The sequence below is a fragment of the Aspergillus viridinutans genome, assembly GCF_018404265.1.
Source record: "Aspergillus viridinutans IFM 47045 DNA, scaffold_9, whole genome shotgun sequence".
NCBI classification, from domain to species: Eukaryota; Fungi; Ascomycota; class Eurotiomycetes; order Eurotiales; family Aspergillaceae; genus Aspergillus; species Aspergillus viridinutans.
Genome location: NW_025091225.1, coordinates 927,418 through 944,301, shown reverse-complemented (window position 1 = coordinate 944,301; position 16,884 = coordinate 927,418). Strand labels below are relative to the sequence as shown.

At 50.7% G+C, this 16,884-nt stretch overlaps 5 protein-coding genes and 1 non-coding gene across 6 annotated transcripts; 3 read left to right on the top strand and 3 right to left on the bottom strand.

Annotated features, from left to right (window-relative positions):
- Window positions 1-18: 18 nt before the first annotated feature.
- Window positions 19-1,467, top strand: Aspvir_009939 (uncharacterized protein; the record flags this gene model as incomplete). Its single annotated transcript, XM_043273076.1, has 1 exon — window positions 19-1,467. One exon carries the CDS (start codon window positions 19-21, stop codon window positions 1,465-1,467), a length of 1,449 nt encoding a protein of 482 aa, XP_043129011.1.
- Window positions 1,468-1,599: 132 nt separating this feature from the next.
- Window positions 1,600-2,568, bottom strand: Aspvir_009938 (uncharacterized protein; the record flags this gene model as incomplete). The annotated part of the gene is made up of 2 exons (XM_043273075.1): window positions 1,600-1,932; window positions 1,999-2,568. 2 exons carry the CDS (start codon window positions 2,566-2,568, stop codon window positions 1,600-1,602), a joined length of 903 nt encoding a protein of 300 aa, XP_043129010.1.
- Window positions 2,569-5,477: 2,909 nt separating this feature from the next.
- On the top strand, window positions 5,478-7,559 carry Aspvir_009937 (RNP domain protein; the record flags this gene model as incomplete). The annotated part of the gene is made up of 8 exons (XM_043273074.1): window positions 5,478-5,859; window positions 5,961-6,027; window positions 6,206-6,299; window positions 6,365-6,505; window positions 6,580-6,631; window positions 6,710-7,134; window positions 7,212-7,365; window positions 7,420-7,559. The coding sequence occupies 8 exons, from the start codon at window positions 5,478-5,480 to the stop codon at window positions 7,557-7,559; spliced, it is 1,455 nt and encodes a 484-aa protein (XP_043129009.1).
- A 1,266-nt stretch (window positions 7,560-8,825) lies between these two features.
- On the top strand, window positions 8,826-9,188 carry Aspvir_009936 (uncharacterized protein; the record flags this gene model as incomplete). The annotated part of the gene is made up of 1 exon (XM_043273073.1): window positions 8,826-9,188. The coding sequence occupies one exon, from the start codon at window positions 8,826-8,828 to the stop codon at window positions 9,186-9,188; it is 363 nt and encodes a 120-aa protein (XP_043129008.1).
- Window positions 9,189-12,551: 3,363 nt separating this feature from the next.
- Aspvir_009935 lies at window positions 12,552-12,629 on the bottom strand. Its single transcript has one exon. It is a non-coding gene; the product is annotated as a tRNA-Val (tRNA).
- A 674-nt stretch (window positions 12,630-13,303) lies between these two features.
- Aspvir_009934 (SLM1 family PH domain-containing protein) lies at window positions 13,304-16,022 on the bottom strand (the record flags this gene model as incomplete). Its single annotated transcript, XM_043273072.1, has 4 exons — window positions 13,304-14,489; window positions 14,539-14,876; window positions 14,931-15,418; window positions 15,482-16,022. 4 exons carry the CDS (start codon window positions 16,020-16,022, stop codon window positions 13,304-13,306), a joined length of 2,553 nt encoding a protein of 850 aa, XP_043129007.1.
- Between the last annotated feature and the right edge of the window lie 862 nt (window positions 16,023-16,884).

Sequence of the window (16,884 nt, the reverse complement as noted above, 5' to 3'; positions counted from 1 at the left end):
GCTCGGCCGTGGTGTACAATGCCGCTACGCATCTCGCGCAGTTGCCTGCCGCAAGCAACCGTTAACTCCCCCGTTCCATTCCTCTACCAGACGCGGACGCTCGCCGCGAGCTATGCAAAATGGAATGCCCGCCAGGGCCGATCGCTTCAGTCGACATCGACTACCTTCACACCACCCGAATCAAGCCTAGGTAGAGGCGAAGAGTCTGTTCATGATGGAGAGAGTTCTGAAAACGCGACACCTTCCTTGAAATCTGATTCTGCCTCGCAACCCCCGAGCAATGATGGCCGGCGATCCCGGAAAAGTTACCTGAAGAGGCGCGGCACCACGGTCTCACAATCGCGGACACCACCATCCTCACGACCACCCCAAAAGCCACTGACGATGACACAGAGCGAGAAGAAGGCGTTCGGTGGTCTGCTGGAGCAGATGGGTGTGGAGGAGAAGGTTGACCCTGAGGCGGTTACAGAAGGAACAGAGAGGCCGGCACTGAGCAAAGACGAGATGTCTAAGATCTCCGCTATCTTTAACTCTGTGCTTGAGGACCTTCGGAAGGAAAAGGAGGGTTCTGAAGCTTCAACGGAGGGTGCCGCAAAACGCAAGACCCGGAGGAAGGTGGATGAGCCCGCGTCGACTTCGAAGCTGGGGTTCCAGAAGCAAGCGGGTGACTCGAATCCTCCAGAGCTGCGCAGTGATGATCCTGTCTCTGTCGAGCGGGCCATTCATTTCACCGTGCAAAGGGAGTCGGCGAAAATCGAGCGCGCGCTCCGTGCGGCAATTGACGAGGGCAAAGGGGATACAGGGATCTGGGAAGTGTGCAAGGAGAGAGTATTTTCGATGCTACGATATCTCGGAGATAGCCGGTTACCGGAAGACAGTGGCACGTCGCCGGCAAGCTCAGCGGGCGAGCCCACCCCTCACAGTCCTCTGGAGGTTCCTGAATCCGTGTCCGTGGAAGCAGTCGTCACAATCCTCTACCCGAAAATGCTCCTCGTGGCATTCCGTCTTCTGAACTCGCACTTCCCAGGCTCGCCCTTGATCGGTCAGTTCCGCTCGACGATCAAGTCGCACGGCAGGACCTCAGCGGTGCTGGGGAGTTCGACGGGTTTGTATAACGAGCTGATCTACTTCTACTGGCGCGGGTGCAGTGATCTACCTAGTGTTGTATCGTTGCTGAAGGAAATGGAGACTACAGGGGTGGAGCCGGATGAGCGAACCTGCGGACTGCTCAGGGCGATCTCCGAGCAGCGAGAACGAGACCTCAAAAATCATTGGAAACGGGTGCGTCGCGAGAATCAGAATCGGGGTTCGCTCCGTGATCCGTGGTGGGATATGGCACCGAATCGGACAGCTGTGAGGGAGTTGTTTGGGGAGAACGGGTGGTTGCCGCGATTGGAGAAGCGTGTGGAGGAGATTCAAAACATACAGAGCTCGACGAGATTACTTGCAGATAGGTTTAATCTGTAGCGGTGAAGTCCTACTGCCGGAGGCAGAAGAAAGGAGGTGTATATTATACAATGCCGGAACTCTACATTAGAATATGAATACAATATCCACTCCACTTATACCTCATCTCAGTCGAGGCTGTACCCCTTCAGACTAGATCTTCAAACCCCAACTCCTACCCAATCCAACAGCAGTGGAACCCATGAAGCCCAGGCACTGCTTGATACCGGTAATCTTATCACCTATATACTTGTTATCCTCGATACGACGATCCACAAAAGCCTGCGTAGCGGAGAGATCCGGACTCGAGTCGCGGGTCATGACAACCTCGGCGCTGGCGTAGATGGCGGAGATAGACAGTCGTTTGGTATACCACGATGCATCGACCGAGGCGTCTCCAGCAAGATCCAAAATATCAGAGGACAGAGCATGCAGCTCGGAGAGCGACAGAGGGATATTTCCAGCAAGGGACATGAGAGCCAGGGCCTGGGGGATAGCAGTAGTAGTCAGCACCATTCAACTGTATGCAATGCAATTCGTAGCAGAACTTACACCCTGCCACTGATGTTTAATCTCCGCATTCATCCGCAGCCGCTCCATGATAAGCAACCTGGTCTTCTCTTCGACAGACAACGACTTGCCCTGGGCTGCAATTTTGTCAAAGAACCCGTTCTCGACTTTCCCTCGCAAAAGGCCGCGCCGACTCGCCAGCCAGAAAAGGACGAGATCGAATTCTCCTCGCGGGAGCAGCTGGACCGAGACGTCGAGAAAGCCTGCGTCGCGGGCGCCGAGGGTCAGAGCTTCGAGTGTGAAGCCGTGCTTGGGGACATGGTTTAGGGCGGTGGAGAGGATGGTGGTTTGTGAGTTTGTGTATTCGTGGGGGGGCAGCTCGGGGTGGTATTGGGAGTGGTATGATCTTTTAGCGATACATTGTTGCGGTCGTGAGAATTGGGACTGTTGGTGGATGAGACGGCGCGGTGAGCTATGAGTCTGGTATAGACGGCGGGACTGCAGGGCGATGTAGGAGGAGTGGTTGGGGCGAGAAGTGAGGGTAATAGAGGACGAGAGAAGGGTGTTGATTTGTCTCTGGGAGCAGCGAGAAAGCGAGACTGGCTGGGCCATTGTATCTGATTGTAGAGAGTACTGTTCCCGTTCCTCTTGTTGGTGGTCTTTCAAGTGCAGTTAGAAAAGTTACTAGTGGCTTGATGAATGGGATGGAACATCGGGCCAGCCGGAGAAGGAATCTCGGTATAAGCGGTGGTCTGAGCTGAGCTGAGCTGAGCCAAGCGGATCTTCCTGTCAAGAATTCATTCTTCATTAACTCAGCAGGCAGTCCAGGTCGCACCATTTAGATGTGGTGTTAGCTTTATCTTGATTGCTGATAATGAATCATCTTCAGTCGATGAAGAATGAACGGAAGTGGCCTTATATGTCAGCTTGAATTATATAGGTACTTCATGATATATTTCCTTCCTTGAACTGTCTCATACTGGGATACATTGTCCAAGAGCAGTACATGAAATCTGACCATTGTTAGCTTCTCCATATGACAACACATTTATATATATCTAGAAAAATAGTATGATCAGGCCTGATCATCAACCTCAGTATGCTGCAGCGCTAACTGCTCCGAATTAAATCACATTTGGCTGGCCTATATATTTGATCGATGGTCGACAGTGATTATTACTAGTAGTACCTCTCTCTGGTGTAGCTATTATTATCATTCCGGATCAACAAATCACCAGACAGTTCTATGAACACAGAATTGAAAATAAATAGTAGAGTAGTTAATGTCAATAATAGTATCATGTAACTGACAGCAGCACATGGGATATACTAGTCTCGACTACTGCGTACTCAGTACTTAACCCCAGGTGCGTGGCCATTGGACTCATCCACGTCTGCTCAGCGCTTCTTTCCACTCCTCATATCAAAACAATCAACCCTTCTATCAAAAAGACTCGATCATTGAGTATTGAGAGATTCCATCTTCCTCCGCAATTCAGATATCCTGAATCGCTGGTAGATACTCTGTATACCGGCAAAGTTTGCATGATCCCTGTTTGACCTCAACAGGCCCAATCAGCGTCCCTTGTCTTCGGCCTGTTGTTTTCTTTTTTTCCCCCATTAGTACCCCCCTCGATTCCCTCTGATATTATCGTCTCTTATTACTCCAGTCCTCCCCCTACTTATCGTTCATTTGCTACTCCCTTCCCAGGTCTGAGAGCCCATTCGCTCTTAAATCCACAGTCTGGACGGACACCAAGCAGGACAGACCGGACGAACCTTCAACTCGGGAGGACTCAGATTCCAGACCATCCCATCCCATCTGATTGTCATCGTCGACTGTCACATCACATCTTGCAGCTAACAACAATAACACAACATCATGGGTGAGTGACCATCTACATCTTTCTTCGTTTATTTTCTTTTCTTCTTCAAGTCTCCATCATTATCAATCATCACCACCACAACCACAACAACACGCATCCCTCTGTATCCATGGTATTTCCATTGCGTCTCGTCCTCACATCCTCCTCCATATAAGTTGTTTTTACTACCTTACAGAGCACTGTTAGCCTTGTGTTGCTCTGTTGAACAATCACCTCCACCTTTTGCTTCTGTCAACCCCCTGTCTTGGCCTCCTCCAAGGCTGCTCTCAGTCCAATCACTGTTCGGGGTCCTGCACATACCATCCGGCTTGACGCTTGACATTCAGCGTTCAACACAATCGAGCTACTTTGTACCCTTAGTATTCTCTCCCACCATCCGTCCCTTTTCCTTCCCCGCCTCACCCAACCCCGAAAAGTCACCAACTACCATCGTACTACTGTACCTACTACTGTAGGAACCATCACCTTTCACACCCCCTCTTCCCATCCATTTATCCACCCGCTTCATCCCTTCATCAGTCCATCCAATCCTTGGTCCCTCACTCCATCAAAATTCTTTTCCCCCAACATTCCCGGAACTCTACCGCGCTGTCAATACCAGGTAAGAGCCATCCACGGGCTACTCGTCCTCCGCGAGCGAATCATCCTGGTTGAGAGAGCGCTGCATTTCGGATCCCCACGGGATTTCCGTCAATCGTTCCCATCCCTCTCTCCCTCCCTCCCTTACCTTTGCCCTGACACTTCCGATGATTTGACAGACATACATGCACACGCACACGCACACACGCAAAGTGGTTGACAAAGTGTGATTGATTTTACGTTCCATCTTCACCCCCGCTATTTACTCTCTCACAACCTCATCTTTCTCATTTCCTTTGATCATTTCGTTCCTCCTACCTTTTACCCTTCTCGCCTCCCTGGCACTTGCTTTGATTCTCTTCGCTGTTCCTATTTCCGATCGCGTTGATAGTGGACTCTTGGCTTACATTAAGTACTGTTCTCCAGCCGACGTCTATCGACCATACCAAGTAAGTCCTGGGCTTCTGTCGTGTCCTTGTCTAGTGTACATTCTATAGTCCATCACCTGCCATCAGAATGTCACTCCCAAATGTTCTTGAGCTGAAAACATTCTTCCCTTGCTCAGAAATGAGTTTCCTATGCCTTCATAGTTCCCATTTCCCGGGGCTGATGGCGCGCGGCTGATGATGCCGGGTACCCACTGTCCCTATCGATTGCATGTAACACACTTCTAACGTCTCGTTTGCACTCCTGCACCATGTTGTTTGTCTCAAGATTCCTTCTACCTTGTTTGTCTCAATTTTGTCCTTCTTCATTTCCGTGATAGAAATTTCACTTTCTGTGTGCCCTTTCTCCCCGGGTCCTCAACTCTCTGAGGTTTGCGCGTTGTCGCGCAGGCGGTGTCACCTGATCTCCCATTCTGCCGGTTCTCAGCGCTAGCGTTGGGGGTTTCCTCGAAACTCGGGAAGGACAGTTTGAGACCAGCCCCCCCCCTTTGAGACGTTACATTCCCGTCATTTCCTAGCCTCTCATTTCAGCCATACCCCTTTCGCTACTCGCGCTTCTTATCGATTTCTCTTTTTTTTAGTCTTTGCTGGGCTCGGTCCAATCTCGTCGATGCCTTCCGACTCTTTTGACACTGATTACGTGCAGCGCGAGAGGTCTCGCTCGCCCCGCCGACGTTCTCGCAGTCCTCGACGGAGCCGTCGCTCGTACTCCCCACGCAGTCGCTCTCGCAGTCGTGACGATTATCGCCGCAGTGATCGCCGGTCTCGGTCTCCTATGAGTACTGCTCAGGGCGCAACTGGAGGACATTCGGGATCTGGTTACGGTGGCCGCAGCAGTTACCCTCCTTCGAGATCTTTTGAGGACCGCGTAGTCGCCAAAGAACAAATGATGCAATCAGTACGCGAGTCGTCCCAACAGGACCGCCGGGTCTATGTTGGCAACCTATCCTACGATGTCAAGTGGCATCATCTCAAGGACTTTATGAGACAGGGTGAGCAGGGTCATATCGTGTCGACAGTGCGACGCAGCTTTTGTTGGATGAAAACTTGTGGCTGACTTTGGGGGGAATGATTTTCCGCATCGTTCATACAGCTGGAGAGGTTATCTTTGCCGACGTCTTACTACTTCCCAACGGAATGTCGAAGGTGGGCACCAATGCGTAGCGTGGCTGGCTTTTTCTTTTTCTTCTTTCTTTTTACTTCTGGATTTTCCTTGGTTTCTTGCATGGACGATTTGGGTTGACGGGCTGGGCCTGGCCATCCGGACATTGTAGGGATGCGGGTGAGTGTTTCCGGCTCTCATTAACCTCTTGAGCCTGCGCTAACAATATATTTCAGGATTGTGGAATACGCTACAAGGGAGCAAGCGCAGAATGCAGTCAACACGCTTAGCAACCAGAACCTCATGGGTCGTCTTGTCTACGTTCGCGAGGTACGTCCGAAGCCCGATCTGTGCGCGTCTCTCGCCCATTGTGTACGCTGACAAGATTTGACTAGGACCGTGAGCCCGAACCACGCTTTACTGGTGGACCTTCCAGAGGAGACTTTGGGGGTGCTGGTCGAGGTGGCTTCGGAGGCTACGGTGGCCCCCCCGGTGGTGCTCCTGGCGGTGGTGGAAGACAACTCTATGTGTCTAACGTTTGTTGCCCCTACTCGAATCATATAATGCTCCGTCATAGATCCGGTTATAAGTATTGACAATCTTGATTTAGCTCCCCTTCAATGTCGGTTGGCAGGACCTGAAGGATTTGTTCCGCCAAGCTGGTAAGTGCAGAACCGCTCCGCGGCAGCCTTCTATTGGCGATATTGCATATCGAATTAACGTCTGACCGTCGTGGACAGCCCAGCAAGGTGCTGTGATCCGCGCCGACGTTCACACCGACGCAACTGGCCGTCCCAAGGGCTCCGGTATTGTCGCCTTCGAATCTCCCGAGGATGCGCGCAACGCTATTCAACAGTTCAACGGCTACGACTGGCAGGGACGGACATTAGAGGTCCGTGAAGACCGCTTTGCCGGTTCCGGACCCGGCTTCGGCGGCCGGGGTGGCTACGGTGGCTTCGGCCGGGGTGGCTTTGGCGGTCGTGGTGGTTTTGCCGGCCGTGGCGGATTTGGCGGCGGCGGCGGCTTCAGGGGTGGCTACGGTGGAGCCGGTGGTTTTGGAGGAGGCCCCCAGAACTTCGAGCCCGCCGCATCGGCTAACCCCAACCCATTCACTGACTTTGCAACCTCTGGAGGAGAAAAGAGTCCCATCATCTACGTGCGCAATGTGAGTTTTGCCTTTTGACTCACACGGCTGGTCATCTCCGCCGTCGAGGAGCTTGTGCTAACGATCCTGATCACCAGCTGCCATGGTCTACTTGCAATGATGATCTGGTGGATCTCTTCTCCACCATCGGCAAGGTTGAACGTGCTGAAATTCAGTACGAGCCCAACGGTCGCTCTCGTGGCACTGGTGTAGTCCAGTTCGACAATGCGGAGACTGCGGAGACTGCGATTGGTACGTTACAGTTGGAAAATATCATTGACCGCAGACTGACTAACTCCTCGGCAGCCAAATTCACTGGTTATCAGTATGGTGGTCGTCCTCTCGGTATCACGTTTGTCAAGTACATGAATGCAGACCAGGGCCAAGGCGAACCAATGGAAGGCGCAGAATCCACCACCGGAATCACGCAGGATCAGATCATGTAAATTGCGGGTATTATTTCCTGGGAAAACTACTTTAACCAGAATTTGCGATGTATTACTCATAAACCAGGAATTGATGACATACTGACCTGCATTTCATAATTTGACTATTTTTTTCAAGTTCTCATTCTACTATTACACCTCCTGATGCTGGTTTGTGTATTTGATTTTTGTTGAATGGCAGAGCTACCATTATTGTAGCAGTATACGTGCCTACCTTGTCCCATTTCAAAAGATCTTCGATTGTCGCGGAACATTCAATTGATGTAGGAATCTGCGAGTGTCTCTTTGGTTCCATCTGTTCGCTACCCGGATGCCTTGCCCTCGATCGCGACTCTACCCCAGAGACGCGTCCCTGGGTGCCAGTTCTGGCACAGACAACCCCGGCGGAGATCCAGATGGTCTTGACGCAACCCGGTCACCAAATGAGGCGATTGTCAACCGCCGCGCTTATCACATAAAAACTCAAGGATCAGTGATAGAATCGTGTTTTGTGTTGCGTTGGGTGCAATGTTAAAAGGTTTTCTTCATGCAGCGGATCCAGGGTATTACTACTGCGGCCTCCGGTATTGTGCACTGGCACAGTAGTCCGAAGGGACCTTAGAAGATTATATTTGGGCCAACAATCTCGGCAGATCATTCCTGTTACGCCGAACCTCAATATAAGAGGTACGCTCTCAAGTCGTAAGAATACAGGAAGTGCACCTGGATCAGTGTGTTTGTGGGCGCACCAAGTCATCGACTGGCGCCCTCGATTTTTGTCTCTGGAGAATCCTCATCGGGGAAGCAGTAGATGCTGGTGGCCTTCTTATAAATGACCTGTCTGTTATGGCCATCAGTGATCATACGTAACTACCCTTTCCACACTTGCCGGCGGTAACCTCATGGGTCTCTCGCAGCTGCATCCCTCACGTATGAGCGGGTTGTAAGCATCTCATTAGACGAACGTCCGCCGTGACCTAGAAATTTGTTCATTCGACTTATCTACGAGCAACCCCGGCACTCGGCTCTAGTTTTTCCCATGTGGAATGGTTCTTTCTTTTGGTCTTGGCTGGGAAATCTACCGTGTACTAGATTCAACGTTCCTGTGCCTGTAGGATCTTCGCACATACTTTTCTTGCCATCGTACCTTCCTCCACGATAGATGCACCTGCCTTCGTAATAGCTTCCCCCGTGGGTTTAAAAGGATTTCCTGCTCGATTTCATTATGTCTTCTTCTTTTCCTCTCCTCACACACAAATTCCAAGGCAAGTTATATACTCACCCATCATGAAAGAAGTCTGGATTGCGCTGATTATTAGTTGTGTCGCTCTCGGAGTGTCGGTGGCAAGTATGCTGCTCCCTGTCAAGGCATGGCTGCGCTACTGGTTTCCCCGACTGTGGCCGCCGTCGGGCCAGAATGATGCGCGCCGTCCAGCCGATCTCGAGTCAGGTGGTGGGGGCAGAACAGACGCTTCTGGAGGAATCAATCCTGCCCCACCGGACCCCCTAGACCAGCGCGATGATCAGCTCCAGGATCCACCAGATCTTGTCGGGAGAGACGAAACTCCCGGTCCTTCGGCACCATCTAACTCAGGTGGTGGCAGGGCTGATCCGAGCGCGTCTGAGGGGTCACTGACGAGGACAGATTAGGCGCAGGGCATGAAGGTCAACTTGACTCAGGTCATCTCCGAAGACGCGAGATCGGTTGACTGGATTGGTACACTTCGAGACCCCACCCCTACACCCGGGAAGCGGTGGCTGAGGGAATGGTGTAGGAGAGCTCCATCTTTCGAGGCGGCTCACCTTGATAGATGGAGTGGTGGGGCCACCAGCGACGGGCTCGCACTTCTTCGCAGTGCTGGTGACTAGTAACCTTCGGGTGAAGCCAAGACGAGCCCACATGTAAGTGATTCATTGCTTTGGGAATCTCGAGCGCAGGAAAATGACATGAGACAACTCACTTTTGTTTCTCGACACTATTCCTGCTTCGAACGGACAATCTCTATGCCATCCTTTCTCCCAGGATAGGCTCGGGTCAGTACATTGTCCCCAAGGTAGTCTGACTGATTACTGAGCGCAACCAGAACGAATTCACTCTCCTATCCCCGCGTCCCGAGCGTCTCTCTCCTTGCCTTGGCCACATGGCTTTGGCACCCGCAGACCGCTCCGTTCTCAATTGATTGGTCACTGATGTTTTCACTGTCCTGTCCCCAAACTCTCGACAGCCAGGATGTTCGGTGGTCCATTGATGCCTTTCTGGCAATGAAGCAGCCGATTTGGAAGCTAAGGCGGCCGCACTGACGGGAGAGGGGGCCAACGGAGCGGAGAAATCGAGTGCCGGAGATTCCACCGCTGGCGCTGTCTGGCTGGCTTCCAGCAAAGAGTACAGTGCAGCTTCAATTATCAGGGTGACAGCATCAATTCAATGTACATATTGTCGCCACTCTCTATGCTGGATACCAAATGCTGGACCAGCTTGGACATGTCCTGTACCGAGATGAAATGAAGTTTCATTGATTTATCAAAGTCATTCAGCCAGTCTTCTTCCTTAAAATAGAAATGAATTGTCCCAGGAGCGCACATCATGTTTTCTTTTTCCTTCAACAACACGATGCTGCAAGAAGCAGCGTCGGGATGGTACCAGCTATCTGGATTCCCTCATCTGCAGTTCATGAGGCTTTGCGTTGATATTTGCGTTGATATTGAAGCAACCTTCTTTCCTGTTCCAGGCAGTAATCTCTTTTCCACTGACCGTAAACACCTTGCGTCATCTTCCGCAAGTCCCGCGACCAAGACCTATAGGGAAATTTCAGGAATAGTTCTTCTTTCTGCGCGGATCCTTTGATAAGCTTACCAGTACTTTTCATTATGCCAAAACCATGCTCCGGTGAGACGACATTGGTCAAGCCAAGGACGGTCTGCAGGCCATTCACACCTTCCCAGATTTCGAACCACCCAGAACTCAGCCCGATTCTTGTCTTCAGACAAAGGGTATTTTGCAATCAAAGTCTGACACCTGGGACAGGCTCCTGAGACCAGCTTCACGGGGACAAGAGGCAGGAGATCCCGATGAGGTTTTGAAAAAATCAAAGTCCTGCGCATGTGAAGATCTTTTGCGGTTTGCTCCCTGGAGACGAGATATAGGAGATCCTGATGAGGACAAGCAAAGCTAGGCTCAGCTGTGAGATGAGCGTGGGAGGAAAAGAAGCTTATAGTATGCCGACCCGTTACACATAACTGGCCAGTTTCCTTAATATATACTATCAGAGCAACTCGCACAAGGCAGCCAGACCCAGTGCTAAATAAACAGCGGTGGACAAGGCTGGGTCTTCCTCCATTGTCAAAGTCATACTCAAATGGGCCGTATTTGGTTTTGGGCTGACTCGCGGGTGATTTGAGGATCTTGACAAGCTGGTCTCGACCTCGGATCGTCAGAGAAATACAGGGACATAGGTCAGCTATACCAGCGTAGTAAGTGCAGAGTCTCTCCAGAGCTGATAGTCCCAGTGAATGTCTCACGAATTCTTTCCGTGGATGGAGTTTCAAACACTTTCCACAGTAGGCCCAGCGGCGATTTTCGAGTCGAAGGAGGAGTTGATTTCGCGGCACATCCTGACTGTTCACGCACAGGATTGGATTCCTAATACGCAAGAGTCGTGGAAATTCAAGATCTTTGTGCTTCACTATCGTCCCGAATAGGCCGAAGAGCTCTTTGCAGCTGAGGGATAGACAAACTTGATCGACCAGTGAGAGGTGTCCGTAGATCTTCTGTAAGATGGGCTCATCCAAACAAAGTATGGCGGAGTATTTTGGCCCTTTCTTCCCAAAGATATGAAGCAGCCTGAAGTGCATCTTTTGACATCGCGACATATTCGAGTCTTCAAGGCGAAAGATGATGTTGGACGTGAGGCAGTTTTGGTTTTGGATACAGACGCGATGTAAAACGAGTAGACCGAGAGACTCAATCTGGTCTATGGATACTATTTTGTAAAAATGAGAACGAGAAGACTCCGGGACTGCCGTCTGACGTACTGATTCAACATCGGTAGGTTTGAATGATGCCTGTTTTGTCTGGTATACACGCAAAATGAGCTCAGTTCCTTAGATCGATCAACCATGGGATGTTGTCAAGACCTGCACTCAGTCAACGTGTGGTTTCCTCCTTCTAGGGTCCAAAATTCCCCTGAATGAATTGAAATGTGCACAATGAACAAGATTCATCGCTGTCCCTTGGTACTCTTGATACTGGTCAGCCGGCTTGCTTCCTTAACCTTCCCATCTTAGCATTTCTATGGTGGACTTATCCCATAGGTTAACATTGGGTCGCGCCGTTACAAAGAGTCAATTAATCATTCTTCTCTTGTCATGAATATCTCACGAGGATTGCCAGTGAAATTGCGAGATCTATGACGTCGAAGATAGGCTGTCTCACTGGGGACATCAAAAGTATTTTTCTTGAAGACATAGTCAGTTCAGCAGATCAGGTCTACTATGGTGGCCCTTAGTAGCCTTTAAATCAATTTCCATAACGAGGTGGTCACGGTCTCTAGTAGGATTCGGTAGCAAGATCAAGCTGATTTGCCCGTAATGAAGTGTCTTGAGATCCCTACTAAGGTCGTAATCATCCTCGGCTTTTTCCTCGTCGTCGTCTGCACTGCTAAAAAAATGATTAATGTTAGATCGCTCGTTTCTTTCTATATAGACTAGAGCGCCTAGTCGACTAGCGGGATAGCCTGCCCCTAGAAGTACTCAGGAAGCAATAAATCAAAGTGGGCCAGTGCCCATCACGTGATACTGGAATGGCTAAGATCTTGCTTGGTAAATTGAACGCTTAAAATGGCGTCGAATGCAGCTATTTTCGGCGCTCAATTTACCATCACTTAGCGTTGTGGTATGTTTCCCCAGTAGTGAAGACGGCCGAAGAATTCCATCACCAGCGAAGAGACAAAAAGTTCTCGAAGAAAATTACGTGATATGATATTTGAAAAGGAATAACGGGCAAAAAAAGAGAAATGATCGATGCAGGGTTCGACTGCGATCCCCTGCGATTTTATTGTAAAGCAGGTGCCTTAACCACTGGGCCAATCGATCTATATGTTGATGATGTGGCAATAATTGAGTTCCTTGACCAGTCGCAAGCTCTTATGCCATGACCGTGATAAGATGTCGAGGGGCCTAGATTCATTGCACTTTGTATACTACTTAAGCGGATCAATTTTGCGAGCAAGAACTCTGCATGCTGATCTCGGTCTAGCTGTTCACAGCGTGTGGTACGGTAGTAATCTCTGGAGGCTTGTCTATGTTGAGATCGTGGGGCTGATATCCATATGCTTCAAGAGACGTGACGTGTATTCCAGGAAATATAAGAATATAGTACAAGGAAGCGAAACATCAGAGTCAATGACGCATGACATAGGAAATGACAAAGGAAACCACAAAGGAAATACATCGCACCGCATGGGGATTCAGAGTCAAATCAAGCGCGCACGCCGAGCAGACAAGCAATCCAGATCCCCAGCTCCACAGCCGTATCCAAACAATCCATTCATTCGAAAAAGAAAAAACGACAAGCACCCCAATTGTGAAGTATCCCAATTCATACCGTCGGCCTCCCTGACATCGTCACCCAAAGGAAAACCGAGGAGACGTCAGCTAGTGACGCGGGTGATCACCTGTGGACGAAGTATATGCTGATGAAGTATATAATGTACAGAGAAGAAGAAAAAAGCAGTTGGAAGTGAAGTGTTTGCGTCAATTGGATGCTTTCACGCAGGTATATGATTTGCGGGTGGGTAGTGGCCTGGAATTTGCAACTCAAGCGCAGATACACTTGGTTTAGATCGCCTCACATCACTTTCGGGATTTGTTATATAGGAGCCGTAGGCTCCTTCCGAGGTAACTTCAGACAACGGCGTTGCTGCAGCGCTGCTCATGTTGAACGGGGCTCGTTCATTCTTGAGGCCCTCACTAAGCTGGTGGCCGGCATCATTACCTTCGATCATGGAAGTTTCATGATCTCCGTCGATCGAGGTAGGGACGGTATTGTGCGTGCGATCGGTGATGTTCGTCGTGGTCGGGGCAGTGGATCCGCTCTCGCGCCTGTTCCTCTGTCGATTCAGTGAAGGGTCACGGGAACTAGCGGACCCCATTCCGGTGAAGAGCATGGGATGTACGTCGCTTGATCTGTCGGGACCCAGATTGTCTCTCTGGCCACCCAGAGCGTTGCTCTGTTCCTGTTGCTTTTGACGAGCGACAATCTCAGCTGGTCCCATCCAACCGGAATAATATCTATTATCTTGCTCTGGGGCCGAGAGCCCGTAGTTCCCATCGTGCTCTCCGACCGCGTTTCGAGTTTGGCTACCATCTCGTCCCGAGATAGAACGATTTCCATCTGCAAAAGGAGCTCCGTCGGGCAGGGACCCTGCAGCAGCAAATAGGTCGTGCCCGCCAGAACTCTCACCACTGGATGGAGATAGTGGGGCTTGCACGTGGCGATCAATCTGCACGTCACTCGGGAAACGGCCACCAGGCTCGCGAGGCGCAGACGTCGGCCGCTCCTGGTTCAATACGACTGCCTCCGCTGCATACGGTGTGCGATCGGCCTCGTCTTCATCCAGATCAATGCTGGTCCGAGCGCTCGCGCCACTCACACTGCGGACGTGTCGCCTAACGTATGCATTACGTGCTTCGCCAGTCTTGGAGATCAAGCTTTCGATGTCTTCGTACCACGCCATCATGGTCTCGTGTGATTCCGCGCGGAAGACCCACGAGTGACCACGATGCATGGGGCCGGTCTGTCGGCCTTTGAGCATGAATTTGTGCGACGTTGAGTCCGGCTGCGAGTGTGATCCCAATTTCTGCTCCGGTAGGTACAGTGACATCACTGGCGTCTGCCATGCTACCCGATCGGCAGACTTGAACTCGTGTAGATGAGTCGGTGACAAGACATACCTATTTTCTAATCAGAAAGATGGCAGACATTGACAATGAGAATACTTACCAGCCGGGTGTATAGCTCTTCAGATACTTGCTCTTTCGCTCCAACATGCCGGATCGAACTTCAGCCGCAGCCGGATGATCCTTGCCAGGGTAGGTGATGTTCTCCACGTTCCGGAGAGAAACGCGAGGATCGACGAGTTCGTCACTATTGGCGATGAAGTGGTTCCATTCGTGGTCATGAGGCATCGATATGGGTCCTGTCCGGAGCTTCTCCACGGTGTCATAAGCCTCATCGGCTTCTCGCTTGAGGATGCTGGCATACGCATTGTACGCCTTCTGTATCTCACTGACGACAATCGATTCAAGTTCGCGACCGGAGTTTTCCAGGTTTAGGAAAGCCTACAGCCGGGTCAGTGACCAAAGTCTGTAGGGATCTTTAGAAAGAAGACTCACACGGTGGAGGTAGTTTTCCTCCTCAATCTGCTTCTCAATCTGCCTGTCGACACCCAACCGGATAATGAACGGGTCTCCTTTGCCTGAAGTAGCGGACGGATCGGTATCGACCAGACCTAGCGCTTCGTGCAGTTGGCGAACCGTCTTGCGTGTGTTCTCTACTTCTTTGTCGACGGAGTTCCGGAAATCGCCTTGAAGGCTCTTGATTTCTTTGGTCTTCTTTTGCAGGTCGTTTCGGAGGCCCATGAGCTGGTTAACGACTTCGCTCTCCACCTCGGCAGCCTTGTTAGCTTCTAGGTAACCTTGACGGTGGAAATCTCGCAAAATGTCGGTTGCATCGGCGAGACCGCCAGACTTGAGAAACGTCGGAGGGAGCGAAGCGTTATTTACTACATTCGACGCCGACAGGTAGAGCTTAGACCTGGTTTCGTAGGACTTCTGGACTTCCTTGAAAAAGACGATGAGATCTTTCAAGACCTTGCGCCAAGCTACTTTGCATTAGCATACTATTGATCATTGAGATACATGCTCCGAAGAAGAAATATGCATACCTTGAAAGCGTTGCGCCATGACCTCAGTCGGGTTCCCGTTCGTCGGGATCGGGACATAAAACGCACTGTGCTGATCATCCGCGCCATCGACGCCATACTTTTCCTTATCACCCAAGACCAGACTCCTCACACTGCCTGCGCGTAGGCTCCGACGGCTCCCGCTGCGACGCATACTGCCTTTCTTGCTGAGCGACGATTTCTTCTTCAAAGTAGTTGACCGTGTCGGAGTCGCTGAACGGGAATGTGACATCTGCGAGGCGGAACGTTGTACACCAGAAGTTGACGGTCCATCGAGCACAACAGAACCACGCTGACTGGGCGCGTCAAACTCCTCATGAAAGCGAGGATTGTGAACGTTTGAAGGAGGGTCGACGACAGCACCGTGAGCGTAGTTGTAGCCTGAATTGCTGGCCACAACGGAGTTGGGTCTAGAGCCGGACCGCAGGCTGTAGCCTCGATTTAAGAGGATGGATTCGGTTGGTGGTGACAACGGACGATATGCATCCTGCACAGGTGTATGCGCCTGAGCGGTCATTGCCATGGCTGGAAAGGAGGGGCGCAGCGATGATGACGCTACCCAGGATAGTCGGGCGGTGCAAGTCCTACAGTGAGATAAGGGAGCGCTCCAATCAATGCGTCGTCGGTTTGTCCAGGAATGTTGGAAATTGAACGGGAGTCCCTGGTAATAAGGAGAACGGGGGGAAGCGAACGAGATGGTAAAATAATCATAAAATAATCATAAAAGGAGCCAAACGAAGCGCACGATCTGAATATGAATCAGGATAGTCGAGTCTGGTTACCAGGCGAACGGAGGTGTCGATGGTCTGGAGCGAACTGTTTGCGGGGGGGATTCAGAAACCAAACTGCCAAAGAAAAGCGCGCCCTTTTCGCGATGGCGATGATCGGCTCAGTTTGGGAGCATGTAGATAGATTAGTCGTGAGATGGATTAGGGAGTAACTAATATAGGGATTCTTTTTAGATGGTTCAAGTATGAGCCCCACAGCTCTAGGGAGGAACTATCGAAGAAGGGAATTTTCATTCCACGCAGGGGAGTTATGAGAGGGAAATTAAGGAGAGGATCTGGAAGCCGAACGAATATAAGGTAGTAATTATTTAAAAATCAAGAGATCTGTCGTTATAATCCTGAGATCGACCAGGGAGTGTAGAAAGAAGTAGTCGAGATGATTATGAGGTGGGTGATGAACAACTAACTGCTGGACGGTTCCGGATGACGTCTACGCTCGACAAGAACAATGGAATGCGACGTTATGACGACCAGGAGAGGGCTATCGGGCACTTACAGAACGGATTTCCCGGGCCAGTGGAAAAATGAAGAACAGACAGTAGTCATGAAACTTTTACTTTCTCCAGGATACTTATGGGCAGGTAAAAAGAGATCACT